This window comes from Anser brachyrhynchus (assembly GCF_964034855.1).
Source record: "Anser brachyrhynchus genome assembly, chromosome: 18".
Lineage (NCBI taxonomy): Eukaryota > Metazoa > Chordata > Aves > Anseriformes > Anatidae > Anser > Anser brachyrhynchus.
In genome coordinates this window covers 7,001,568-7,026,245 of record NC_137711.1, presented here as the reverse complement: position 1 = coordinate 7,026,245, position 24,678 = coordinate 7,001,568, and the positions used below count along the sequence as shown (strand labels likewise).

The window sequence follows — 24,678 nt, the reverse complement described above, 5'->3', positions numbered from 1 at the left end:
CCCGGCAGGGCTGGGGCTGATCCACACCTCCCGTGGGCTCTGCCAGATATTCCCGCAGTGGACTGGGACCCGGAGCACCACGGCTCCAAAGCTGTCATTAAGCAGAGTCCCTGTTTTTCCAAGCTAACTGGTTTTATGGGTCTGGCCGTGCTGATGAAATAGCTGCCAGGTGGTGCGTGAGTTATCCCTGTGGCTGGCGAGGTGCATCCGAGCGCTCGCGTTAAACACAGCCTGCCCTCGGTGCGCTGGCACCCGCAGCCGGCTCCGGGGGGCCGTCCCTGCCCCAAAAGATGGGGGCTGTTCCCAGGGGTGCTGGGCTTGGGGCGCTCAGCCCCTTTTCCCTCTTGCAAGAGACAGGAGCAGGCAGGGAGGGCTACTGGGGACACGGGAGGACGTGGCCAGAACCCGTTCCCAGCCGGGGAGAGCAGGGACCCGACAGCAAACCCTCTCCCCAGCCCCGTTGCCTTGACCATCACCTTCCTGCAGTGTCTAGAAGCAGGGAAATAAGCTGCTAGCACGCGAGACCTGCCGACACTGGACGCGTTCCTGGAGCCCAGCGCGGTTCGGGCAGCCCTTTGGCTCCCACCCAAGCCCGCAGCCTGCAGGAGTGACGCAGCGCCTCGGCTTCCCACCCCGGCTGGGCGGCTCGCGCCCTTCCAGGGACGGCCCCGGGGGCAGGTTACATCACGGCCGCGCGTGCCCTGCCTTCCCCTCTGCCCGCCTGGCCCCGGTTGGCCTCGTGCTCCCCGCGTGGCACCGAGCCCCGCTGCGGTGCTGCGCCCGGCACAGGGCAGTGCCCATCCCGGGCGTGGGGACGGCATGGTACGGCCCTTTATCTGGCGGATAGGTGCTGGGGGGGGCTGCTTTGTTAACCAGCAGGCAGATTTGGGGGTGTATTTTTAACGAGCACAAAGCCTTTTATCTCGCAGGTGTTTCTGGTTTCCGTAAGGATCCTGTTCGGCATCTCACGATCTACCAAAAGCAGTGACGGAGTCCAAGCAGAGGTTCTCGTCAGGGCTTATCTCTGTTTTCCTAAGCCCGGGCAAACACAACAACCCAGCCAGACATGTCCCGATATTCCTGGAGGAAAAGGCAACGGGATTTTGGTGCCAGGCTGTACCCTGCTCTCCTCACCCATGCCCCTTCTGGTCAATGGGGCTGACCAGGAAGCCTGGCTTTGAAAAATAAACTCAACGAACGGCGCCGCCATCGGTGCAGCCGTGCTGGGCTGTGCCAGGCTCAGGAAAGCTTCACAGCGGGTTCAGGACCCCAGCATCCCGCAGAGTCCGTCCTGCCCCATGTCCCTCCCTGTGCCACCGCAGTGCCAGCAGGCTGGGAGCATCTCTTGTTCCTAGAGAGGGCCGAGGACGCAGCCCAGAGAGCCTCTGCCCGTGCGGAGCGGTAAAAGTTTCATGTGGGCGGCTGGTGCCGGGGACCTGCCCGTGGGGCTGAGCGCCCATCCGCGGGGACACGTGTGTGGCCGTGCTGGTGGCTGGGGACTGGGAGGGCATCACAGAGCAGGGGGGCTGGGGCTGGGCAGCGCTGTGTGTATGAAAAATGTATTTAATTCAGGACGACCATAGCACATCTCTCCGATGCGCATCGGGGTGCTGATAGGGCGTGCGCCAAATGGCTGCGAATAAAAAAAAATGGTGCTGGTGATGAGCAGCCACCTCCCTGCTCCATCACCCCCAATATTTGGCCACCAAACGGGGCTGGAGCAATGCTTGGAGCCCTCCCCACCCGCAGGGACCCAAATTTCCCACTTTTTGGGGGCAGGAGGGGATGCAAAGAGCGGTGCCCATGCAGAGCTGCGGGGTGGCAGGCTCGGCTTCATGGAGCGGGACGGATCCCGCAGCGAGCCCCGCGTTGGGTAACACCTTGCCAGGCGGTGACGCCAGGGACCGAGGGGTGGGGGCAAGCAGTTTCGGTCGGGGCAAGAGCGGAGGCACACAACCTAATGATTACCTGCACCCTGAGCTGCTAAGTGGAGGAAGTCTGTGATTAGTTGACACCTCCAGCCAGGCTTTTGAAATTAAGCCGGGATGGAGCAGCGGGTGGATGACAGCTGCTTTATTCACAGCTGATATAAAAAAAATGAAAACAAGGTCCCGGAACGGTATCAGGACATTCCAGTGGTGGCTGAAAGGGCCGGTGCTGAACACACAGTGAGTCCTCAGGAGGGATTTGGGGTGCGTGTGGGCAGGGATGGGTTCTGGTGGTTTACACCCGGGTTTGTCTCTGCTCTGTCGGCATCTCGTGCTTGCCGTCGTCCTGCTGCCCCAGCACTGTCTGCAAACAGCCGGGTACAGCAGCAGAGAGGATATTTATTGAAGTTAAAAGCACGGCCTTGCCATGTCCCAGCAGGGCTGGGAGCACGTGGGGTGACCAAATGGACATAGACAAATCCTGCATCTCGCCAGCCCCTTCCCCGCCCTGCAGCACCGCAGGACAGGAGCATCCCCTGGGACAAAGGGAGCCGGGGATCGGCCACAGGGATGCTCGGATGTTCACCCTTCTGGAGCTTCTTGCACCAATATTTTGGTGCAATGACGATCAGGGCAGGTGTACGGTGGAGCTGTGACTCCCTCTGGTGCCTGCCCTGAGGCTTTTCAATCCACTGCTTGATAATTTTTTCATCCCTCAGCCCTGGGGCTGGATGATTTGGGGTGCCTGGTGGATACGCTGCAGCCCCACTCCCCAGATACCCCCAAATATCGGGGGCACCGAGCAGCTTTTGGGGGTCCCCGGGGCAAGGCTGGGCGTTGCCTGCAGATGGAGCTCCTCACTCGGGGTTGGGGCTCGGGGTGAAGTTTGGGGCTCGGTGCTGAACCCGCCTGCTTGTCCTCCTTGAGGACATGTTGGACCCCAAAAGAAGAAGAGGATGAGCTTAATCTCTGCCTGCTGGGAAGGGGATGGCAGTAGTTAATCCCTCATTAAACCAATTACCCAAATGGGTGCAGCCTGGGAGTAATAGGGGAAACCCCATCCAAACCCAGGTGTTAAATAGGGGATGTCCCCAGGGAAAGCCAAGCTGGGGGTGATGGGGGCTGTGGTGGTCTGTGAGGGGGGCACTGTGGTGCTGTCCTGGTGCCAGGAGCTGCAACCTGCTCCTTCATCCCGAGGAGGAGGAGGAGGAGGGTCTGCAGCGTGGGTGGCTGTGGGGATGGAGATACTGCCCCGAGAGGTCTGCCCCCCTCCATCCCTGAGGTGTAAATGCTGTGGGTTTATGATCAGCTCATGGGTTTGGGGCTGGAAATAGATGTTTTGGTGGCTAAAGGTTTTGGTGGCTTTGCCCTATATGCTCCTGGGACCCCACGCTGGCCCCCATGCTGTGAGGGGCTGGTGGCAGTGGGCAGCTCGCTCCTCCACGGCTGGCGTTTGTGCTGATCCGTGCTGTGTGCTGGGGGATTTGTGAGTCTTTGCTGTGTTTTTCCTACAAAATTGGAGGTGTTTGTTTCCATGGTGGGGGGCAATCAGCTTTTGCTTTCATCCCTGTGGTTTTGCTAGGGGCAGCAGGGTTGGGTGCTTTAGTCTGCAAGTGGTGGAAAATAAGACGTAAATGGGAGGTTTAAGTTCCTTTTGAAAATAGAGCTTTGCAAAGAAGCAGATTTAGGGCTGCGACCCCAAATCTGCTGGCGTTTAGCTGAAAATCCCTGCCCTTGCAGAGGGCAGGCCACCTCCTGGCTTCCTGGCAAGGAGGGAGGGGAGGTTGCTGGGGGTCTGTGCCTTTTGGGAGCTGCTTATTTTCCTCCTCCTGTGCTGGGGAGCCCTGCACATCTTTCAGGTTATTTATGAGCTTTTTGGGGTACCCACGGGGTGCTGGTGCCCACCCAATCCGAGCTACAACCAGCCCAGCCTCAGCTGAGCATCCTTGGTGTAGGGCTGAGTGCCAGCCCTGCTTGGTGCTGTGCTTCCCCTTGGGCTCGCTGGGCTCCAGCCCGCTCCGTGCCGTGGTTTATACAGGCACGTATCCAGCAGCGACCAGAAGCCTCATTTTGGGTGTTTCTGTTTCCTACTCTTCCCCTTTCTGCTCTTGGGGAAGCTCCGCTGAGGATGGTGCCCCAGGGACATCTCTGTCCTGGGTTGTCTCCATCCCCTGGCTATTTCGGGACCCAAAAGCAGACCCATGAGTGCTATAGGGCTCCTACTCCTTCTGTGGGAGGCTCAGGAGCACAGGGAAGGGTTTTACAGCCTGCTTTTTTGTGTGCCCCACACTGACACTGGGAAATGGTCTCTTTGGTTGTCCTCTCCCATAGGCCCTCCTTACAGCTACTGCTCTCCTGTGAGCATCACCCTGGGCTCAGCTCCCACCTTGGCTACAGCTTAAAGCAAAATGGGTAGGAAACTGTCCCCTGGAGCCTGAACTCTGCCTTTCCTGCATCTTTTCCAACCCACTGCTTGTTCTCCCACGCAGATGTGGTCCCTGGTCCCAGGACCATGCACGCCAGCACGCTCGCCCTGGCTGCGGTGGGATCCTCTTGACTCATTTGGGGTTTGGACATGAGGCTGAGCCTCACCGCTGCCTCTTCCTCCCCCGTCTCCTCCTGCCCCATTGCCACAGAACCCGTTCTGCCCCGTCCCAAGCTTGTGCAACCGCCTGTGGCCGTGCCGAGCAGGAGCTGGACAAGCTCAGGCTGTGGCTTGTCACCAAGCTGCCACCATCCCTGGCAGTGACACCGCAGGTGTGGCAGACCCACTCTGCTCCCTCCGGTAGCAAAGGCACTGGGAAGGAACAGACCCCGCAGTGTCCCCCAGCCCCTCACCGGGTCCAGCACCACCTTCCTGTGCTCGCCCCCAGCTCAGCACCACCCGTGGGTGCTCTCCTTGGCCTGGGGCTTCTCCCCTTAACGAGCTGGTGATGACAAATGAGCTGTGTATCAAAATGAATCGCTGAACTCGCCTGCTGCAGCCAGGCCTTCAGCTTGCTGCGGCTTCAGATATTTCTCTTTATTAGTGCCCGTGGCTCTGGAATTGATCCTTCATAAGACGAGCTGCTGTAACGTAAGAGAAGACCCGGCAGCTCTGTAACGCCCTCTCAGCTCTGCCCTTGGCAGCAGGTATGATTTAATTTCATTTTATTTTTATTTATTTTTTGCTTTTCCGGGGTGTGATGAGAGTCCCCTGGGGTTCAGGGGCTGGCACAGTGGTGCTGCGAGGTTTGCCTCCCAGTTGCTGCAGGGTTTTGCTGCTCCAGGAGGCGCTGAGCCCGTCCCGATTTGGGGCTGGGAACCCCAGCGCCGGGTGCAGCAAACCGGCCTCGCGCGTGGAGTTGCTAGGTGTCGGTGTTAACCGAGGTTTTGGTGAATCAGTGCCTTTTGGTTGAGCTGATTCAGGTTTTGGTTAGGAAAAGTAACAAAAGAAAGGAGAAATCCGGTGCCTGGTGAGGAAGTGATGCTTTTTTTTTTTTTTTAGCTTTCTGCTGTGAAGGCACAGGGGCTGTGCACAGGACCCAAAAGCTCTCAGTCCCGTGCTGTTTCTGCCTGATTAACCAGGAGGCAGAGATGGAAACGAGAGGGAATTCTTACAAAAACTTACAGAACTCAGGACAGCAGCGTGGGAGGAGAGGGAGGCACCAAGTGAGGGCCAGGGCTCAGCCCCACAGATGCGTTCCCTCTTTCACCATCCCACAGCCTGCCCTTGGAGCTGTCCCTGGCGGGTTGGGCTGCACCGCTCCTGCTCTCCGGAGGAAAGAAAACCTTGTCCCAACCCTACAACCCCCACCCCGCATCCTCCTCCTGGCCTTCTCGGGGCTGGTCCTGCCTCCCTCCAGCCTCCCCGCTGCCTCCCCATCCTTCCCCCCACCCCTCTCGTTCCCCCCTCCCTCTCCCGGTGCTCTCGGTGCTCCCGAACAGGGGAACGGGGGCGGATTTCTGCGGCTGCTCATCTGCATCCAGCCTCCTCCCCGGCCTCCCCCGCTCCTCCCTGCCCCGAGCCTCCGCCGCCGCCCGGCACCGGGGCGCAGCGCGGGGGTGGGGGGGGAGCCGTGAGTACGGGGCTGCTCCTCCGGGTCCCCTTAGGGGCTTTTGCTTTTCTTTCTTTTATTTATTTTTATTATTACCGTGGCCTTCTGCTCCCCCCCCCCCTTCTCCCGTCCTTCCCGTGTCCTTCAGCCGGAGCTGCGGAGCCCGGCCTCGGCGCTGGAGGCTGGGGGGGGGGGGGACACGGGAGGGACGAGGCCACCGTCGAGGCTCTGAAGGCTTCGGGCTGGGCTCCGGGTGCTCTCGTGCACCCCGGGTGTTAATTCCTCACCTTGGGTGCCAGCGGGGTCTGCGTCACCTGTACTTGCCAGGGCGATGCCGCTGGAGGACGGGGAGGTGGCGAGGCGGAGGGGACAGCGCGCCAGCGGTGCCACCAGCCTCAGGGGGACATGGGGTGAGCCCCACGAGGATGGGACAGCTCCAGGTGGCAGCGGGATGGAGGTGACGGCAGAGGACCCCCAGCTGGAGCCAGCCCTGGGTGATGGGGACGTGGCCGCCGGACGGGGAGAAGATGCTCGAGGGGGGCTGCAGCCAGCAGGGAAGGAGCCGGAGCAGTTTGGGGTGTTGGGGGGCGAGGAGTCCCTCATGGCCGAGCTCTCGGAGCGGGTGCAGAAGGTGGTGAAGAGCAGCAGCTGGTGGGAGCGGCACGGCGTGGACACCTGCATCCTCGCCTGCAGCCTCCTCGCACTCCCGGCAGGTAGGAGCCCCCTGAGCCTCGGGATGTGGGGGTTCTGGGGGTCCTGGGGGTGTTGGGGTCACGCTGTATTTGTGTCGGAGGTGTGTAGGGCAGGGGATGTTGTGCCGAAAGCCTATTAACTGCTGTTAAGCTGTAACAAAGCTGCGATAAACCCTTTACCCTGTGCTGTGCCATGGGGCACCCTGAAAGCCTGCGCTGGGTGACGGGGTGGGACGTGGGGTCGTGGGTGCCTGGCGGTGCCCAGCAGCCGGGCAGGGAAACCCAGGGGGTTGGGGTGAGGGTGCCCTGGGGGGGTGGGTGGGCGTAGGGTGGTGGGCTCAGCTCTGCCCTGGGGTGTGTTATCTGTGGGTGCTGGTGGCCTTCAGAGGGGCCCCTCTCCATCGTCCCCCAGGCAGCTGCAGGCATGAGGAAGAATGGGGCAGTGCGGCCACAGGGTGGGGGCTGCGCCCTCCCTGTCCCCCACTGGGACCTGACAGTGCCAGGGGGATGCGAGCATGTACAGTGCTCCCCCAGAGCAGAAGGAAGTTGAGATATATTTTGCCTATTTTTTTTTTGCTGTTTCGCTTTTGAATATCTGGGGTTGCAGAAATTACAGCAGAGTCGTATTGTCCCCCAGAAATACCCTGTCCTTCCTCTGCTGGCTGAGTCTGGGAGATTATATTGGGACAAAATTGCCACCAGTTGTGACCCACAAGACGCAGAGCCCTGTGGCTCTTGGGGGGAGTTTGTTTTCCCCCTTGTGCCTGTCCTGGGGTTCGTCTGGCTCGTGCCCAAAGCCAGGTCTGGGTGCTGCAGGTTCCTGGCTGGCCTTTACTGGGATGGGGCCGGGTTGGGACGGGCGGGGTGCGCACACCCGGTGCCATCGGGGCTGGAAGTGGCCAAACCTGCAGCCTGGCCGCGAAGGGCGGTGTGGAGTCAGCCTTACTGGCTTGGGCAGCTTAAATACCTGCAATTATGTCTGAAAAACAGGTTCAGGGCAGCCGTCAGCACATTTCGGTGGAGCAAGAGAGGAGGGAGGTGAGGAGTGCTGCAGCACGTGTGGGTGGCTGAGCCCTGGTCCCCGGGGGTTTCTCCGCAGGGTTCCTGTGCCTGCGCTCAGCCCGGGCCGTCCCGTTCCTGGCTGGGATCCTCACCCTCGGCGTGGTGCATCACACCCTGGCCGTGAAGGGCAGCCACCTGGCCAGCCACAACGCCCTGACCGAGTCCAAGTCGTGGGGCAAAGTGTGGGCTGTCTTCTTCATCGAGGTGAGTGGGGTGCGGGAGACCCCAAAAGCCCTGTCGGCACCGTAACGCTGAGCACCAGCACCATTTGTGGGGCTTTGCTGGAGGCAGAAGCATGAATGGCGGGGATGGTTCCCAGCTCTAAAAGTCTATTTCAGCCTGGTTTGGAGCCTGTGGCGTGCAGAGCATCACCCACGGTGCCCGATCCTTGTCCATGTCTGCTGACATCGCCTCTCCTTTCTCCTGTCCCCCAGCTCTGCTCAGCTTTCACGGCTGAGCAAGCCACCTACAACCACGTGAAGCTCCACCACGGCTACACCAACGTCATCGGCCTGGGCGACTCCAGCACCTGGAAGCTCCCTTTCCTGAACCGCTACGTCTACATGTTTGTCGCGCCTCTCGCCGTGCCCATCATAACCCCCCTGGTGGCGCTCGGTATGTGCCCAGCAGCCTTGGCACCGGTCCTGCTCGGGGTGACCTGGCTCTCTCCTTGCTGCTGGTACTCAGAAATGCTCCAGGCCTTCCTCGTTGGGTCGAGCACAAAAAGCTCTTACAAAAGCCACCGTGAGCCTGAAGTGCCCCGGATTTGTTCTCCTTTAATTCAGATATTTGGCCGTAAAGGGTTCAGTCTGGCAGCTCGGTGTTGCTGCCTGCGTACAGGGTTGAGGTGTGCGGGGCTGGGACATGATGAGCTCGGGCAGGCAAGGCAGTGACTTGGAAGAAATGGTAGTGCCAAGGGATGGCTGAGGGAGAAGAGCCCAGGAAAATGTTGGCAGGCTTTGGGAGCACAGCCCTCGGGCTGAACGCACAGCTCAGGGCAATGCCAGAAGTGCAGACAGTGACTCGGTGGGTTATAGGAAATGAGGGTGCATCCAACCCCTCCGTGATGTCCCAGCCCCTGCCCCACTGTTGGGGTCCTGCCCTGGGGGCATCCCCGACCCCAAAAATGAGCAGTTCTGTGGGGATTTTGGAGAGGAAGGGGAAATGGAGAGGGGATGGGCTACGATCACGTGCTGCCTCTTCATCCCGGCGCAGGTTTGCTGAGGAACGTGGGGCTGAAGGTGGCTCTGCGCACCGTGTGCTGCATGTCCTTGGGTCTGTACTGCCACTACTGGCTGCTGCTCCACGCCTCGGGCTTCCAGTCGCCGTGGTCGGCCCTGCTCTGCATGCTGCTCACCCGCTCCCTCCTGGCTCACCCCTACATCCACGTCAACATATTCCAGGTACAAACCCGAAGCCCCGAGATGTCCCGATGGTGCCGGAGCCACCTCCCGGCCCTGGCCTCTCTTCTTGCGCCAGCTAAAGGCGAGCGACATTGGCTGCAATCTCCCTCGTGCTGATGTTGTAAGAGGGATGTGGCTGGGAGAAAGTCGGGGAGGAAGGGCTGCGTGATGTCCTCCGCGGTGACCTATGGGTTTGGGGGGTTGGTGCGATTGCATTTGGGAATGCAGCCCGGGTGGTGCAGTTCCTCCAGGTGGCTGGCTTTAAGGGTCGGTTTTCGGGGGCGGGGGGACACCCCAGGGGGCTCCTCAGTGGCTCTGTGTGTGGTTTTTGCTCTTGGAGAAGAGCAACCCTGGGGACAGACCCAGCACTTGGGTTGGCAGCCGACCCTCAGCTCAGTGCAGCCGGAGCCACCGCATTCCCCGGGGGGGGGGGGCCACGAGACCCACCCCACCTCTCTTGCAGCACATCGGCCTCCCCATGTTCGCGGCCGATCGGAAGCCCAAGCGCATCCACCAGATGAGCCTGGGCGTGCTCAACCTGCCCCGCAACGCCCTGCTCGACTGGGCCTTCGGCCACTCGCTCATCAGCTGCCACGTGGAGCACCACCTCTTCCCCGGCCTGTCCGACAACATGTGCCTCAAGGTGAGCTGGCCACGAGCCTCCTCCGGCCTCCAGCACCCTCCTGGTGCTGCGGGTCCTCCTACCTCTTCTCTTGGGACACGTCCCGGGTGCTGCCAAGGTTGTAATTAGCCTCACCAAGAGTCCACGGCAGGCTCTGATCCTGTTGATCCTGTCCCTGTTGCTCCGAGGCATGGGGGATGCGTTTTAAAAGTGGGGTGTGAGCGCTGCCCCAGCAGGGATCTCCATCCATTTAAACACATTTTTTGACCTTAATTTTGGGTAGAAGTGGAATAATCGTGAGGAGGGAGAGCTGGCACAAGGGTTGTGCTGATGGGGCGGGTAGGACCAACCACACCACGTGGGGATAACTGTGGGGGCACGTGGGGAGTGTGTGGGGCCAGCCTCATTAAAAGTCTCATTAGGACATCTGTCCTAACCCTACTGAGGCGTTTGGCCAGGGGAATTCCCCTCATTGCTGCAGCTGGATGCTGCCTTCCTTTTAATTTTCACAGCAGGGTGGTGGCTCGTGCCTCTCCAGCCCTGTTTGGGGACGAGTGGGGTCTCGTGGTCAGGGAGCCAGGCTGGAAACCTGCAAACGTCAGCCCTGCTGCATGGGGTGACTGTGTCCCTGCCCCTGCAGATCAAACCCGTTGTGTCCCGGTACCTGAGGGAGAAGCAGCTGCCCTACAACGAGGACACCTACTGCGCCAGGCTGCGGCTCTTCCTGCGGCGGTACGAGGAGCTGATGGTCCACGCGCCCCCCATAACGGAGCTGGTGGGCATCCAGTGAGGCGGGGGGGCTGCCGGCGGGGGTCCCCTGAGCAGTCGTGTGGGGAATGCCTCTCCCTGAGGGCTTGCTTTTGGGTAGCTGCACCAGGAAAAGGGCTGAGCCATGCCAACGCCAGGGTCCTGAAGGGGGTCCTGGGGTCCCGAAGGGGGTCCTGGCCCCCCAGAGCCACTCACAACCAGGGTTTAGCTTCACCCGCTCTGTGTTCGTGCCTGGGGAGAGCAAAGCCAAGCCCCCTGCTGGCTGTGGGCTCCGGGCCGGGACGTGTCCCCTGGGCACCCTTCCTACACCTGGGGGCTGTGGGGAGATGCTGAGGATGTGGGGGGGGCTCTGCTGACCCCCAGAGGGGCTGTCACTGCTGCTGTGCTTTACCCGACCTGGGGGGCGAGCAGTGCCTCCAGGAACAAGAATTTGACAAATCAGCCTCAGCCTCTTGCTGTGGATCTTCTTTATTTTATTTTTTTTTCTGGAGCAAATCCTGTGGGGGTCCTGCCTCACACAGGGGTGTCCGTATGGGGGTGCTGGGGGAGACCCCAACGGCAGCCGCGGTTCCTGCCAGGCCTTTTTCAGGGCTCAGCAGGAGGATGACAGGCAGATTTCCAGCCTGCACGAGCCTGGGAGATGTTCCCATTCAGCCGGGGCTGGACTCATCCTGCTGGGCCGCTGCCAGGGGGGAGGATGCTGGCACTGCCTTTCCCCAGGCGGTTTTGTTATCTCGACCCTGCAAGCCCAATAACAAAGTTCATCCCAATGGGGGATGGGGGTGAGTGAAGCAGAGAAGGCAACTGGTCAAACTGGGACCAGCACAAGAGGTGGCACCAACCCTGGGTTTCACTAACCTGTCCCTGGATTCGCTCCTGTGGGGCACAGATAGGATTTCCCGGGGGATGCTGGCACCGTGGAGCAGCCCCTATGCTGGTGCTGGGGTCACCGTGTCCTCTCCTGTGCGGTTTTATTGATCCAGAACATTGTGAAACATCCAAAGGGCAAAAATCCCAGAGCATGCATTTTGTGATGTCTGCGGGAGGGAGGCCCTGGGGGTGGCAGGGCTCAGGGGGGCAGAGCCAGGCTCTGCTGCGTGTGCCAAAATAACTCAGGGTGAGTGCCTACAAGTGGTGCTTTTGGTCCAGATTGGGTCATTTTGGCATCAAGCGGACCTTCAGCTTTTTGCCCCCCCCCTGTTAGGGAGCAGGGTGGGCAGAAAATGCTCATTCTCCTCCCCTGATGCAAAGAGATGCGTACCAAAATGTTTTTAAGCATTTCTGGGATCACCAGCCCTGTGCACAGTGGGTTTGGGGGGATCTTGTTTAATGCAGTGTCATCTAGTGGCAAACATTGAGGGTCTTCAGCCAGCGGGAGGTGACTTGTTTGGGAAATACACCTTTAAATATGCCTTTATTTGCTGTCAGAGGTGGCAGCTTTGGCAGAGGTCAGTGAAACAAACTCATTGCTTCTGCCTAAAAGGGAGATTTCTGGGGACCTGTGCTCAGAGCCCCCCGGATTTCTGCCTTGAGTGATTCCCCTTGCTACGGGTGACGTTATAATGCTGATATTGGGATTACACCACCAGCCCTGTCTCTCTGGGCAGTGCACTGGGGGCTGTGTTGCACTCCCAAGCCTCAGAATTAGTGCAAACACAGGCCTTAAAGCTGCTGGAAACGCCGCTCCTCGCTGCAAGCAGATGGCCAGGAACCGAGTCTGGAGCATGTGAGAGAAGACGTGGGGGTTTTACCACACTTATTAAAAGCAGATTCGGGCTGTAAGTTCCCCTCAGTCCAAACTGGTTTTAGAGAAGCCCCGTCGGTGCCTGCCTGACCCCCGGCACCCGTTCTGCCTCTGCCCAGCCGCTGTGCCCTGTGTGAGATCTGACGTGCAGTAATGGGGGATGAAATGCAATAACAGGGACTTAAAAACAAATAAAACAGGGACAAAACAGGGCCCCTCACAGAGACCGGAGCTGGGAGCCTCCAGCACCGGCCCCTTCACCACCCCTGGGGGAATGCTGCGGGTTGTTCCTGGCTTGCTGCAGCACGTGAGGATGGCTTAAGGACCATTTTCTGGGCTCGCTTTCCCCAGGAGCCCTTTACAATAAACCACTCTGTGCGTTAATTAACCCAGCGCAATTAAAGCCCAGGCACTGATGGGCTCACCTCCCCTGGGTACCGTGGAGGACTCACCCATAGAGGGCGCTGGCCAGCGCGGCCCCGACGCGGCCCTTCCCTCCCTGCCTCTCTATGGTGCTGCCCGCTTCCTGCTCCGGGTGGCCGCGGGGGCGGGGTTATGCAAATAGAGGGGCCGTTCTGCCTCCTGATTGGGCTGCGGGGAGGAGGGGCGGTGGCGGCGGCCGGGATGGGGCCGGGCGGAGCGTGCTGGAGGGGCGGTGGGGCCGGTGAGGGGGGGGGGCACGGGGGGGGGGACGGGGCGGGGGGGAGCGGCGGGGGTCGGGAGGGGCGATCCCGGTCCCGATCCCGATTCGAGTCCGCGATCCAGGTCCCGGTCCCCGATCGAGTTCCCGGTCCCCGATCCCAGTCCCGGTTCCCGATCCCGGTCCCCAATCCCGATCCTGGTCTCGATCCCGGTCCCCGTCGCGATCCAGGTCCCGGTCCCCGATCCAGGTCCCGGTCCCCGATCCAGGTCCCGATTCTGGTCTCGATCCCGGTCCAGGTCCCCGATCCCGGTTCCCGTTCCCGGTCCCAATCCCGGTCCCGGTCCCCAGTCCCCGATCCCGGTCCCGGTTCCCGATCCCGGTCCCAATCCCGATCCCGGTCTCGATCCCGGTCCCGGTCACCGATCCAGGTCCGCGATCCCGGTCCTAATCCCGATCCAGGTCCCGATCCCCGCTCCCGGTCCCCGCTCCCGGTCCCGGTCCTGGTCCCCAATCCCAATCCCGATCCCAATCCCCGTTCCCGGTCCTGATCCCGGTTCCAGTGCCCGATCCCAGTCCCGGTGCTGAGCATCCCTGGGGTCTTACAGCAGGGCCCCGCGCCCCCTGCCCGCATTGGGTCCGGGGGTCCCGGTGCGGTGCTCGGTGCTGGGCGGCAGCCGCGGGGCCGGCCCCGGGCGGGAGGGAGCTCCGCCCGCTGGCACCGGGGGGGGACGGCCGGGGGGGGGGCCGGGGGCGGCCGGGTATATCTGGGGGGAGCGCCCCGCGGCGTCCTGCCGCCCCCCGGGGAGGCCATGGCTGGGGTGGGGGGAGCTGCACGCCTCGGTGGGTGCTGGGGGGGGCCGAGGGGTGCTGGGGGGGGGCTCATGGGGGTGCTGGGGGGCTCGGGGGGGTTGGTGGGGGGTGACGGGGGGGCTCGGTGGGGTGCTGAGGGGCTCGGGGGGGTTGGTGGGGGGGTGATGAGGGGCTCAGGGGGTGTTGGTGGGGCTTAGTGGGGGTGCTGAGGGGCTCGATGGGGTGCTGGGGGGGGCTCAGAGGGGTGCTGGAGGGGGCTCAGCAGGGTGCTGGGGGGGCTCAGGGGGGTGCTGAAGGGCTCAGTGGGGTTCTGAGGGGGCTCAGGAGGGTGCTGGGGGGCTCAGAGGGGCTGGTGGGGGATCTTCGGGGGTGCTGGGGGACTCGGGGGGAGCTGGTGGCGGGGTTTAGGGTGTCTCAGAGGGGCTAGCAGCTCACACAGGATCCCACCATCACGTCTCCTCGGTCCTTTGCCCCCCCAGGTGCCCGCCGGTGGCTGTCCTCGCGTGCCCCGGCCCCCCGGGTGTGCGTGGTGGGCAGCGGCCCCGCAGGGTTCTACACGGCTCAGCACCTCCTCAAGGTACCAGGGTGTGGGCTGGGGGCACAGGGTGGTGCTGGGCTGGGGCCTGCCCACTGAGCGAGGCCTCTCGGTGCTTACAGGGGTCTGGGGAATGGTTTGGGGGCATCTGTCCCTGCTCCAGCCAGGTGTGGTGTCACTGGGGGGTTCCTTGGAACAGCGCTGGTCCTACACAGTCATCCTGACCCCTTCCTCTGTAGGGCTGGGGTGATGTCCCTGGGTTATCTGGGCTGGAGCAGGGGGTGGAGAGGTTGCTGCGAGCTAAGACTGAGTGATTTTTCTGGAATCAAATAAACAGCAGCGACCCGCTACCTGCTTCCCTGGCTCCTCCCCGTCCCCCTGGGGCACAAGGGTGCTTCGTGTCCCGGTGGCCGCAGGTGTTGGTGCTGTGGCTAGTCTCTGGTGGGAAACGAGACCGAAGCACCGACTGAATGAGGTCTGACCAGAGACAGCTTAACCCTGCCGTTAAACCATGCCGCATTGTCTCTGCTCCGTGCTGGAAAATAGCAGTCGCTAAGCCTCAGGGACAAATTTCAGGGCTGCCTAATCTCTGGGAAGAGGCTGGCTCCAAATACAAGATAACAGAGCCCTTGCAACAAAACATCTGTCTGAAGCTCCGGCCCCACCCTGGGGTCACCCAGCACAGTGGCTCTCAGCCCAGTGGGTGACCAGCACCAAGGGTGCTGAGCTCAGTGTCAGCGCAGGGGACCCCCCCAGGACCCTGTTTAGTCCCCCGGTCAGCGTGGCAGAGGGGCTGTGGGGTGGGTGACAGGACAGGGCCTCCACAAGAGGTAGGTGATGATGGCTGGGGTCATATCCTGCGCCGCGCCGTGTGGTCTGAGCTGGCAGGAGCAGGTACGGCACTGCCCTGTACGTGACGGGGCCTCGTGTGGTGCGATGTGTGTCCCTCCCGAGCTGCCGGGCTCACGGGGCCTTTCCGTCCCCGTTCTTTCATGGCGGTTTTGCTCCCCTGTAGCACCACGACCTGGCACAAGTGGACATCTATGAGAAGCTGCCTGTTCCCTTCGGGCTCGTGCGGTTTGGTGTGGCTCCAGACCACCCCGAAGTGAAGGTCAGTGCTGGTTTCCTTCCTTTGCTGCTACATTTGAAGATGATGATGATGGCGGGTGCAGACCAGGCAGTTGGTGTCCTTCACGGCTAGCTTTGGGCAGGATCCTTTGATGTTACCATCTCCTTGTCCTTGCTGAGGCCCAGCAAGGCCATGCTGTCCTAGGGAACATCTGGCTTCAGGGCTCTGAACACCGGGTCAGAAACACAGTGGCCGTGTGGTGGGAAGTGCTGCTCCAGGACAGACTCCCTGTGCTGTTCAGACTGGCCAGAACAAGAACAAAGCTCTGATAATCTTCTTCCAGGATGCTTTATGCTCTCCTGCAGCTGCTGCAGCACCAGCACAGGCTGTTCCTCTCGTGCTCTGCCCTACCCTGGGAGCAAAGTGGTTTGTCTGTGCTCGGCCTTACCCATCGAGGGAGACTGGGAACATGGATCCGCTGTTGGGGTGGTGGAGTTGGGCTGTAGGTGCACACCCGAGCAGGGAGAAGTTAAACCAAGGAGCTCTTTTAAATCAGCCCTTTCCCTTTGCCTTGCAGCGGGTGGGAGTTGTATGCAGAGCTGGCTGCTGTGTCTGGGCTGGGGTGGAGGTGGTTGCAGTGGGAGATGCAGACAGCAATATCTTGGGATGGTTTCCCCGTTTAATCCCTGGAGATCGTCTGGTGATAGACCAAAATGCCTGCCTCCCTTTGGTCTGAAGGACAAGGAGTATATATATATAGGTTTGGGGCAGCTTTCCCATTATGGTGTATGCATCTTGTTACCAGACTGGGTCAGGTTGTACCTGCAGGGAAATCAGGGGTCCTTCTGCTGAATAGCTGCAATCTCTTAGGAGAAAAGGCTTCAGGTGCTGTCCTGCCTTGTGCCCTTCTCTTGGTGCAGTGGGTTTCAGGAAGGCTTGAAATGAGAGGCTGGCAGAGGCGGTCCGGCAGACAGCACCCCGGATGGAGGGGGTTGTTTAGCTGGGCTCCCTTGTGAGCCTCACCTCGGGGATGGAGCTTTCTCCTCCAGCAGGCTTTACTCAGAGGGGCGAAGGTATTAAAATGCTCCCAGCATTTCATCTTATAATTATTTTTTAATTTTAAGGCGTTTTAATTTTTTTTTTTTTAATTTTAAGGCATTTTTTTAATACCTTGCACCAGGTGGGTGCAAAACACGGGGTCTTCCTTTCCACCAGGGGTTGTGGAAACTGTGCCAAGTCTGTGTTTATCTCACGGTGAATTATCTGTGGCTGTTGATAGATAAGAGTCCCAGAATAACCGAGCCGGAGATGGGGAGAAACGTTTCAAGGCTGGGAGGGGGACGGGGACCTCCTGTCAGCGGCGGGCCTTGGCCCCGGCCGTGGTGTGAGCGCGGTGCTGCCTGTTTGGTCCCTGCAGAACGTCATCAACACGTTCACGCAGACGGCGCGCTCGGAGCGCTGCGCCTACTACGGGAACGTCGCCGTGGGCAGGGACGTGACGGTGGGGGAGCTGCGGCAGGCCTACCACGCCGTGGTGCTGGTGCGTGAGGGCGCCCGACGGTGGGGCTGGTTCCATACGCCGTGGGGAAGGGCTGTTTGGTTATTCCCCCTGTGATCTTGGGAAGGGGGTTTGCCGGGGCGAGGTGTTTCTGGGTGTCTTATTACCAAGGTATGCCCAGCCTTAGGACAGCTTCGTGGCCCTCAAATGCTCTGAGAGTTGTCCAAAGCCTCGCACAGAGCATGTGCTGGAGCATGGCATCGAGTACAGGCCTCTCGGACAGCTCTTGAGGAACCCCTTCCCTGTGATGGCCAACATCTGCCATGCCTGGTTCAGCCTGGCATGGATCAGTCTCCATGTGTGGCCTCAGCTTGTAATGTCCTGCGTAGGCCTGAGGAGGTCAGGCTTGGTTCTGGGCTCGGTACCTGAAGGATGAAGCCCCAGGGCCGTGTTTAGCCCCTCCAAGCCCTTAGGAAGGGTGGGCAGCTGTGTAGTGTCCTGGCAGAAGCAATTACTAGAAGGGGAGATTTGTTTTTTGGTATCAAACCCTGCCTGTGACAGCCTCTCTGACTATGTCTGCTTGCTCCTAGAGTTACGGTGCTGAAGACAACCGGATTCTGGGGATCCCAGGGGAGAACCTCCCCGGGGTTTACTCAGCCCGAGCCTTCGTGGGCTGGTACAACGGGCTGCCTGAGAACCGGGATGTGAGTACAACACTTTGTTTCCCTGACCTTCCTTCCTGTCCTGCATCCCACTGCTGACATCCAGCTCCAGATTAAGTCCTGAAAGGCCTGCAATTGGAGAAGATTAGCAGGAACCATGTTAAATCCTTCTTAGATGGTAGAAATGTGAACAATTTGCACATCAGTGAGAGCGGATTAGCTGGCTCCGTGCGTTGGCAGCACATTTTGGCCAGGCCAGATGGGGGCCTGGGGAGTTTTTTGGCTGGCCTGCCAAAATATTCCCCACTCATAAGAATGCTGTTTAGGAACTGGGGGACAGGCATTGACTGCAGTGCCTCGGGTGGTTTTGTCTGCTCTGGGGGGAGGCTGGTGCGGAGTTACCCCGTCTGCATCACCTCTGTTAGCAGAAAGAGAGACAGAAGGGAGTTGAGGTGGTAGGTGCAGGTCCATGGGGGTGGAATCTGTATGCCAGGTGAATTTGCTCACGGATGGGCCTTTCTCTCCCTGTAGCTGAATCCCGACCTGAGCTGTGAGACGGCGCTGATCCTGGGCCATGGCAATGTGGCGCTGGATATCGCCCGCATCCTCCTTTCCCCGCTGGATCTCCTCAGGGTGAGTCCTGGGGGAGTGCTCCGTGCTGTGAAGGCAGAGGGCGGCCCAAAATTGCTCCCTGCTGGGTGGCTGGTGGCTTCCACGGGTCTCAGCAAAGTCTCAGAGGAGAGAGATCTGCCTCTGCTGAGAGTATGCTTTCTGGGCCCTCTTGGTCTTTGGGCTCTTTCACTAGGGAAAGCCCCACAGTCTGTAGTGTATGAACAAAACCACGAGGCTATTCTGGTACCTAAAAAATTTAGCTTTATCCCTTCATTTCTTATGGGAGGAAAAGGAGGAGCACTCTCTTTTCCATCACCAGACTAGAAGCTTCTCCATTTTTTTTATTTTTTTTCCCCTGTTGTAGCTGAGGACAGCAGCCTGGCTCCTGCTGGTAGCACTGGGCACGCTGGTTGTAGTGTTGGTCCAAGCTGGTGGAGCTCCCCTCCCGCTGTTCTGCTCCCCTGCAGACAGCTGGGGACTGGTGTGCTCCAGCTGCTCCGTGCAGCTGCTGCCCCAAATGTCAGCAGCATGGGCTCTCCCTCCTGGAGAGCTGCTGTGAGGTTGGTTACAGCTGTGTGACAACTTCTGATATTAACATCTAAATTAAAGAAATATAAAACTGGAGGGTCTGGCAACCAGCGGTAATACTTGTGGCAGTTCTTGGGGGCAAGCAGGCAGAAATTTGAGCTGTGGGTTTCTAGTGGGTTCCACCCAAGTGCCTCTATATCCTGAGAAGGGAAAGGACCAAACATCTGCAGGCAACCTCAAAATAAAGATCATCGGAAGGCTTTGCCCTGTCTGCCCCACAACTGACCTCCCTGGGGCAATCTCACGAGGTGTTGGCTTGTTACCTCTAGTACAGTATGGCCTCAGAAAGAACCTTCATTGATGAGGGACTAGCTGTGCAAATAGCTCCGTGCAAAGGCAAGATGACTTGTTTTCCGCCCTTGCCTAGGCTCTCTGCATGTGCAGCCTGCTTTTCTGCTGATGTTTTTCACCTTCAGAGGCTGTGCCTTCCCCCAGTCCCTCCAGATCTGCCCTCGTCCCACTCCTGTCGTGTGTCCGTGTCTTGCAGAAGACAGACATCACTGACTGCTCCTTGGCAGCTCTTGCCTGCAGCAAGGTGAAGCGCGTGTGGCTGGCTGGGAGAAGGGGACCTCTCCAAGTTGCTTTCACAATCAAGGTGAGGCTGGAGGGCGATGATTTTCCCAGCACCAGACCCCAGGCTGCCCTTGCCCTGTGGGGAGAGGCGCTCTGTCCATGGGTGTGTGAACCTAGGTGTCCTAGATCCTGCAGCTGTTTGCTGCCTCCTGGTCCAAACGTGCTTGGGGAAGGCAGCCTGGGGCTGGTGGGTGGCACCTCCGTGCTGGAGGTGACATCTCCCTGCATCTTCCTGCCTGCAATTCCCAGGAGCTGCGGGAGATGATAAACCTGCCTGGTACCCAGCCTGTCCTGAACCCTGCCGACTTCACAGGCCTTGAAAATGCTGTTAAAGGTGAGGAAAGTGTCGTGCCCCTCTGGACAGGGACTCGCCTTGACAGACAAGCACTCAGGAGTGTTCTGCAGGTGCTCTGAAGGTGCATCAGAGAAACCCCGTGCTTAATGCCTGGCGTGTGAAGGCCGGGCGTCCATGGTGTGGCTTGTCCTCAGCGTGACAGGAGGCCACGAAGAGGAGAGAGCAGCCTGTTTCTGTCTGTGCGGCCGCATTGCTGCTTGGGGATGTAACTGCTGTCTGAATGATGAGGCAGGAGGTTTGGGACGGCTGAGAGAGCCTTGCAGGAGAGATCCCAAGGGTGCTGATTTAAAAGCTTCTTGCAGAGCTAGAAGGAAAACACTGAGTTCAGGGGTGTCTGGAGACTGGCTGTCCTCCACAGGCTGCTGCCTCCGAGCGCCAACAGGACAGCTAAATTGCAGGCTCTGATTCCTGTGTCCCACTGGTCCCAAACCTCAGGAGCTCTCCTGGTCACTCCATTTGTCATCTCAAAGGCGCTGGACTCCCTTTTGCATGCCAGACTCCAAACGGACACTCACGTAGCACTGAAAACTGCCTCCATGTCACACCATATCCTGAGGGGCTTTCGCTGACGGTCCTGCCCTGAAGCTCTCTCTCTTCCTAGATGCCCCCAGGCCCAGGAAGCGCCTGACGGAGCTGATGATCAAAACAGCCCTGCAGAAGCCCGGGGAGGTGGCAGCGCAGGCAGCAGCCGCCCGGCAGTGGGGCCTGAAGTTCCAGCGCAGCCCCCAGGAGGTGCTGCCCACCGCCGACGGGAGGCGGGCAAGGGGAGTCCGCATGGCCCTGACCCGCCTGGAGGTATGACCCTAGCAAGGCTGGGGATGGGGCAGGACGCTATTGCATCCCCTGTGGCTGCTGGCAGTTATCTATAAGATGGCTTTGTGTCCTCTGACATCGTGGAGAGGCTGATAGCTTCCCCGAGAGCCTGCCAGGCCCACCACCGAGAGCCTTTCCCTTTCTAAAGGGAGCTCGTTCCACGCTGGTGCTGCAGAAGGGCCTTTAGTACCCTGGGGATTAAGGGTAGAAATTAGCAGCCTCTTCTCTCTCTCAGGGCTCAGGTGAGTCTGCCAAAGCCATCCCCACCGGAGACGTGGAGGAGCTGGAGTGCGGGCTGGTGCTCAGCAGCATCGGCTACCGGAGCCTGCCCCTGGACCCAGCAGTGCCCTTCGACATGCAGCGAGGCATTATTCCCAACAGCATGGGCAGAGTGGAAGGTGCCCCAGGTCTGTATCTGCAGGGACACCTCTGGGGTGTGCGTTGAGCTTTGGGGCCATTGGGGTGGGAAGCTCTGCTTGCCATGGGCACGAACACAAGGCACACACCTCCACTGCGCAGAGGAACTGGGGAAATCAGCCGGCTCTGTCAGATTTTAAGAGCTGTCCCAATCTCAGCTAGCATTAGGGACATCTAGTTTTCAGCAGACAGCGCTGAAGGACGTGTTTGTTTTATTGGGCCTTGGAGCCTTGTTACTGAAGTGACACAGCCCGTTTGGCTGCTCAGTGCTGGTCTGGAGGCACGCAAATTCCTGACAGCACCATCAAAGGGCTCTGTCCCCAAAGCAGAGTGGATTCTTCCACTGCCCGCAGCTTGCTGTGACATCCAAAGCAGGAACCTGCCTCCACGAGGGTCGTGGCCACGTGCAGGACTGAGCCTGGCTGCTGTGTGCCCACGCAGGTCTGTACTGCAGCGGGTGGGTGAAGAGAGGACCCACAGGCGTGATCATCACCACCATGAATGACAGCTTTGACACTGCCCAGTCTGTGCTGGAGGATCTCCGGGGAGGCATGCTGGATGTGTCTGTCTCCAGAGAAGGCTTTGGGGCTGTGGGGAGCATCCTGCGCAGCCGAGGTGAGTGAGGACATGCATGAGCATCTGTAGCAGCTGGCACAAGGCATGGTGCAGGCAAATCCGTGTGTCGTGGGGCACTGAGTCCCACGTGCTCCTTTTGGGAGCAAACCAAGGAAATGTGTTGTGCTGCTGTTCCACTGCTCCGAAGCGCGGGGAGAGCAGGACCTGACTTTTCTCAAAATCAGTGTCATTGCTAAGGTTAACGACTGCTTTCTGGGAAAGGCCATTAAAAGCAGCACGGACCTTGGGTAAAACGTCACTGTCAGTGGCACAGACAGCGAGCTATTGCTCTTGAATGGTTTTCCTAGCAATCCTTCCAGGCAAATTGGGGAAAAGATTAAAATGCCCAAGAGACTCATTTGCTGCTGCTTGTGTTTAAAAGCATTCAATTAAAGTGTGTGTTTACCTCTTCACTGTCTGAGTTTGAACAGGGAACTGCAAGTGTTTTGTCCCCTAAGGTGGTGCTGCGCTCGCCGTTGTTACGGCTTGCAAAGGTCTGACTAATCAGATTTGACTGGAACCCGCAATCTCTCTCCTCATGGTGCTAGGAATTATTATTCCTGTGCGCTGCCAAAGTCTGACGCCGTGTCGGAAAGGGGCAGGGTCTGCTTGCACGTCGCTCCCTGCTAGCGGGGAGGTGAGGCTGCGCTTGTTTTCACTTGGTTGACTTCTCCCTCCTGTCTCTCGCCATCACCCCAGGGGTCCGTCCTGTTTCCTTCTCGGACTGGGAGAAGATAGACGCTGCTGAAGTGGCAAGAGGAAAAGCTGCTGGCAAACCCCGGGAGAAGATAGTGGATCCTCAGGAGATGCTGCAGCTGATCGGTCACTAAAGCAGCAGGGATGGGAACACAGCACTGGTCTGCCCGGTACCATCCTGGGGTGATCCCAGCGGGTTCTGGGCAGGATCTGGGGGCACAGGGTTTGTGCCGGGGGGCTGGTGGCTGGTCTGGGGGTGAGCCCAGATGGTGACACTTGAGGCTCTCCAGTAACAATGAACTCTGCGGTCCTGAAGTGACTCAAAACAGCCGAGGCTGTAGGCTGGCCCCGCACCTCCGCAGCCTGGCAGCGATTCCTGTACTGGGTCCTGTGCTGATTCGTGCTCCTTCCAGCGGCAGGGAATCGCCCTGGGCAGGTGAGGGAAGGGGTGCGTGCGGCAGGAGCCTTGGCCAGATGCTTTCCCCATGGCAAATAACAGAGAAACTTCTTCGTGTCTCGCTGCCTCCCCTTTAAGTCTCAAGCCAAACGGGGTCGCTGCCTTGTCACTCGTGCCTGAGCAGGCTATTTCTAATAATAATTGTTTTTAAATAAACCTTTCCAAGGAAGCCAAGTCGGACCTGCCACTTGAGTCTGCCTTCTTTGTCTGCGACTGCCTTCCTCTCGGGAGCAACCAGCCGAGTGCCGCGGCTCCGCTCCCGCATGTCCCAAGGCAAGCCAGCTCCCCTCGCGCGGGGAGGGACTGTTTGCTGCCGGCCTGTTGGGAGCTCCAAACAAACAGACACGGGCATTAATTCCCTTTCTGCCTCCCACGATTAAACCCCGGCGGAGCGGGATAACAAGCGTGTAATTGTCTTGTTCCGGATCACGAGAGAAGTGTGTGCTGGTACCTGCCAACTGTGCGAGCGGTGCCTCGCTCCTTGCACTTCATTCACTGGTGCTTGGTGCGGTTTTTGGTTCTTTATTTGGATTTTTTTTTTTTTGCTAGTATGTCTCGGAGCTTATTAAATGCTTCTTTTAGCCCAAATTGACTGTGGTGACGGTGTCAGGTTTTAAGCCAGATTACAAGCCGTGAGCCATAATCCCCTCTTTATCTGCCAGGCAGGGGCCAGGTCAGCGTGGCCCCCTCCCCTCGCCATCCTGCCACCCACGCTGCCGCTGTCCCTGACCTGCTGCCATCGCCTCCAAGCCCTGCGAGCCTGGAACCGCTCCTGTCTCTGACCTATGTCAGTAGTGACAGTGGCTGTGGCTTGGGGCTGTGCTTCAGAAACACGGCGATGGAGGCAGGGGGGAAATCAAGCCAGGGAGCCCAGCAGGGTTTTGTCTCAGCTCCACGCTCAGCTGTGATCACCTCCAAGCTCTCGCTGGGGGTGAGTTCCTACCCCTGGCGCTGTATGCCCGCCTAGGTCCCAGCCTAGCAAGGAAAATCAGTGGCTTTTTTTTTTTTTTTCTCCTTCCTTTTCTATTTAAACCTCATTTGCAAGCTCATTAAGAAACTCAGGAAATGTGGTGCTGGGAGCTCGTATGCAAACGAGCAATAAAGCTTTTGTCGAACAGCTGCTGGTGTGATGTGGCTCTGGTTATGTCTCAGGGCTGATGCCGTCCTAATGCCGAGCTCGAGCAGATTACATCAGCTCTGGGTCCGGAGAAATAAGCGCTTCGGAAACGGGGTTGGGAGAGCAGGAGCGTGGAGCTGAAGGGGTTTTGGCTGCCTCAAAGCCCCAGGAAGTGCTGGGCTGGCTCTTCCCCAGGGTTTTCTTCCTCACGGCCTTGAATGTTGATGTCAAGTTGCTTTTGTAGCCCTGCTGCAGGTCACGGTGCTTGCTCCGAGCACGGCAAAGGGCTGTTCACAAGCAGGTGATGCTTCAGGGTTGTTTTGGGGCTGTGACGACAGATTAAAGGGTGTGTGCCTTTCTTTGCCGAGCCTGATGTCCTTGCTCGATCCTAAACTCGGGCAATGCCCTGGGATTTATACTGGGCTGCAGGAAAGCCATGGGTTGATCAAGGTCAGCGAAGGGCAGGGATGGAGATCTGAGCCCAACGGCCAGAAGAAGGATCATTATGGTTCTGTAAATCCTTATTCAACACCTTCAGCTCCCCCTTTCTCTGCTGCCTGTGTGCCCATGCCCCAGCTCCCCATCCCGCCACCTCCCCATCCCTGGCGGGTGCTCCCTGCCCCTCTCCAGGGACCTGGATGCCTCCGGCTTCCCCGCGAAGGTCCCTGTCCCCGTGGCCGTGTCGTTAGGTGGCGCTGGGAGGCCGGGAACGGGGAGCGAAAAGGACCCAAGGTGGGGGACCCGCACCCCAGGGGTGACCCGGCCGTCTGCGTCCGGCTCTGAGCAGCCTGGGCACCCTGCCAGGCTCCCTGTGCCACACTTGTCCCCAAGGGCTGGGGACAGAGCAGAGCCTGGCGCTGTGGGGTGCTTTGGCTGCACGGAGGGGGTGCTCCGCAGTCGGGGCTTTGCACCCTCCAGCTCTTCTTTGCACCACCCTGCCTCAGTTTCCCCAGCCCGCAGAG

The 24,678-nt window shown here is 59.6% G+C and overlaps 2 protein-coding genes across 7 annotated transcripts; both read left to right on the top strand.

The window, feature by feature from the left end:
- The first annotated feature begins 2,046 nt into the window (after positions 1–2,046).
- FADS6 (fatty acid desaturase 6) lies at positions 2,047–10,957 on the top strand. Of its 4 annotated transcripts, none has more exons than XM_080560755.1 (8): positions 2,047–2,168; positions 4,260–4,340; positions 6,293–6,678; positions 7,757–7,923; positions 8,154–8,334; positions 8,935–9,122; positions 9,586–9,765; positions 10,385–10,957. In XM_080560755.1, the coding sequence occupies exons 1-8, from the start codon at positions 2,062–2,064 to the stop codon at positions 10,532–10,534; spliced, it is 1,440 nt and encodes a 479-aa protein (XP_080416881.1). In that variant the 5' UTR covers positions 2,047–2,061; the 3' UTR covers positions 10,535–10,957. The 4 variants fall into 4 exon arrangements, with proteins under 4 accessions (XP_080416881.1, XP_080416882.1, XP_080416880.1 ...); XM_080560754.1 differs by lacking the exon at positions 2,047–2,168 and adding an exon at positions 2,999–3,150; XM_080560756.1 differs by lacking the exon at positions 4,260–4,340.
- Positions 10,958–12,796: 1,839 nt separating this feature from the next.
- On the top strand, positions 12,797–22,786 carry FDXR (ferredoxin reductase). 3 transcript variants are annotated; one of them, XM_080560757.1, is made up of 12 exons: positions 12,797–12,920; positions 14,189–14,286; positions 15,260–15,355; positions 16,731–16,853; positions 17,402–17,515; positions 18,005–18,106; positions 19,161–19,268; positions 19,496–19,580; positions 20,203–20,396; positions 20,650–20,821; positions 21,273–21,446; positions 22,146–22,786. In XM_080560757.1, exons 1-12 carry the CDS (start codon positions 12,812–12,814, stop codon positions 22,274–22,276), a joined length of 1,506 nt encoding a protein of 501 aa, XP_080416883.1. In that variant the 5' UTR covers positions 12,797–12,811; the 3' UTR covers positions 22,277–22,786. The 3 variants fall into 3 exon arrangements, with proteins under 3 accessions (XP_080416883.1, XP_080416885.1, XP_080416884.1); XM_080560758.1 differs by lacking the exon at positions 12,797–12,920 and adding an exon at positions 13,613–13,739; XM_080560759.1 differs by lacking the exon at positions 16,731–16,853.
- Positions 22,787–24,678: the final 1,892 nt, after the last annotated feature.

Excerpts from the sequence above, each read along its gene's own strand:
- FADS6 (XM_080560754.1), top strand. The coding sequence starts at position 3,014 with ATGTCCCCAGGGAAAGCCAAGCTGGGGGTGATGGGGGCTGTGGTGGTC. Across the intron at positions 4,341-6,292 it reads TACAGCTTAAAGCAAAATGG|GGCGATGCCGCTGGAGGACG; the intron begins GTAGGAAACTGT and ends TGTACTTGCCAG. Across the intron at positions 9,766-10,384 it reads CCGACAACATGTGCCTCAAG|ATCAAACCCGTTGTGTCCCG; the intron begins GTGAGCTGGCCA and ends CTGCCCCTGCAG.
- FDXR (XM_080560757.1), top strand. The coding sequence starts at position 12,812 with ATGCAAATAGAGGGGCCGTTCTGCCTCCTGATTGGGCTGCGGGGAGGA. Across the intron at positions 16,854-17,401 it reads CCTACCACGCCGTGGTGCTG|AGTTACGGTGCTGAAGACAA; the intron begins GTGCGTGAGGGC and ends GCTTGCTCCTAG. Across the intron at positions 17,516-18,004 it reads GGCTGCCTGAGAACCGGGAT|CTGAATCCCGACCTGAGCTG; the intron begins GTGAGTACAACA and ends CTCTCCCTGTAG.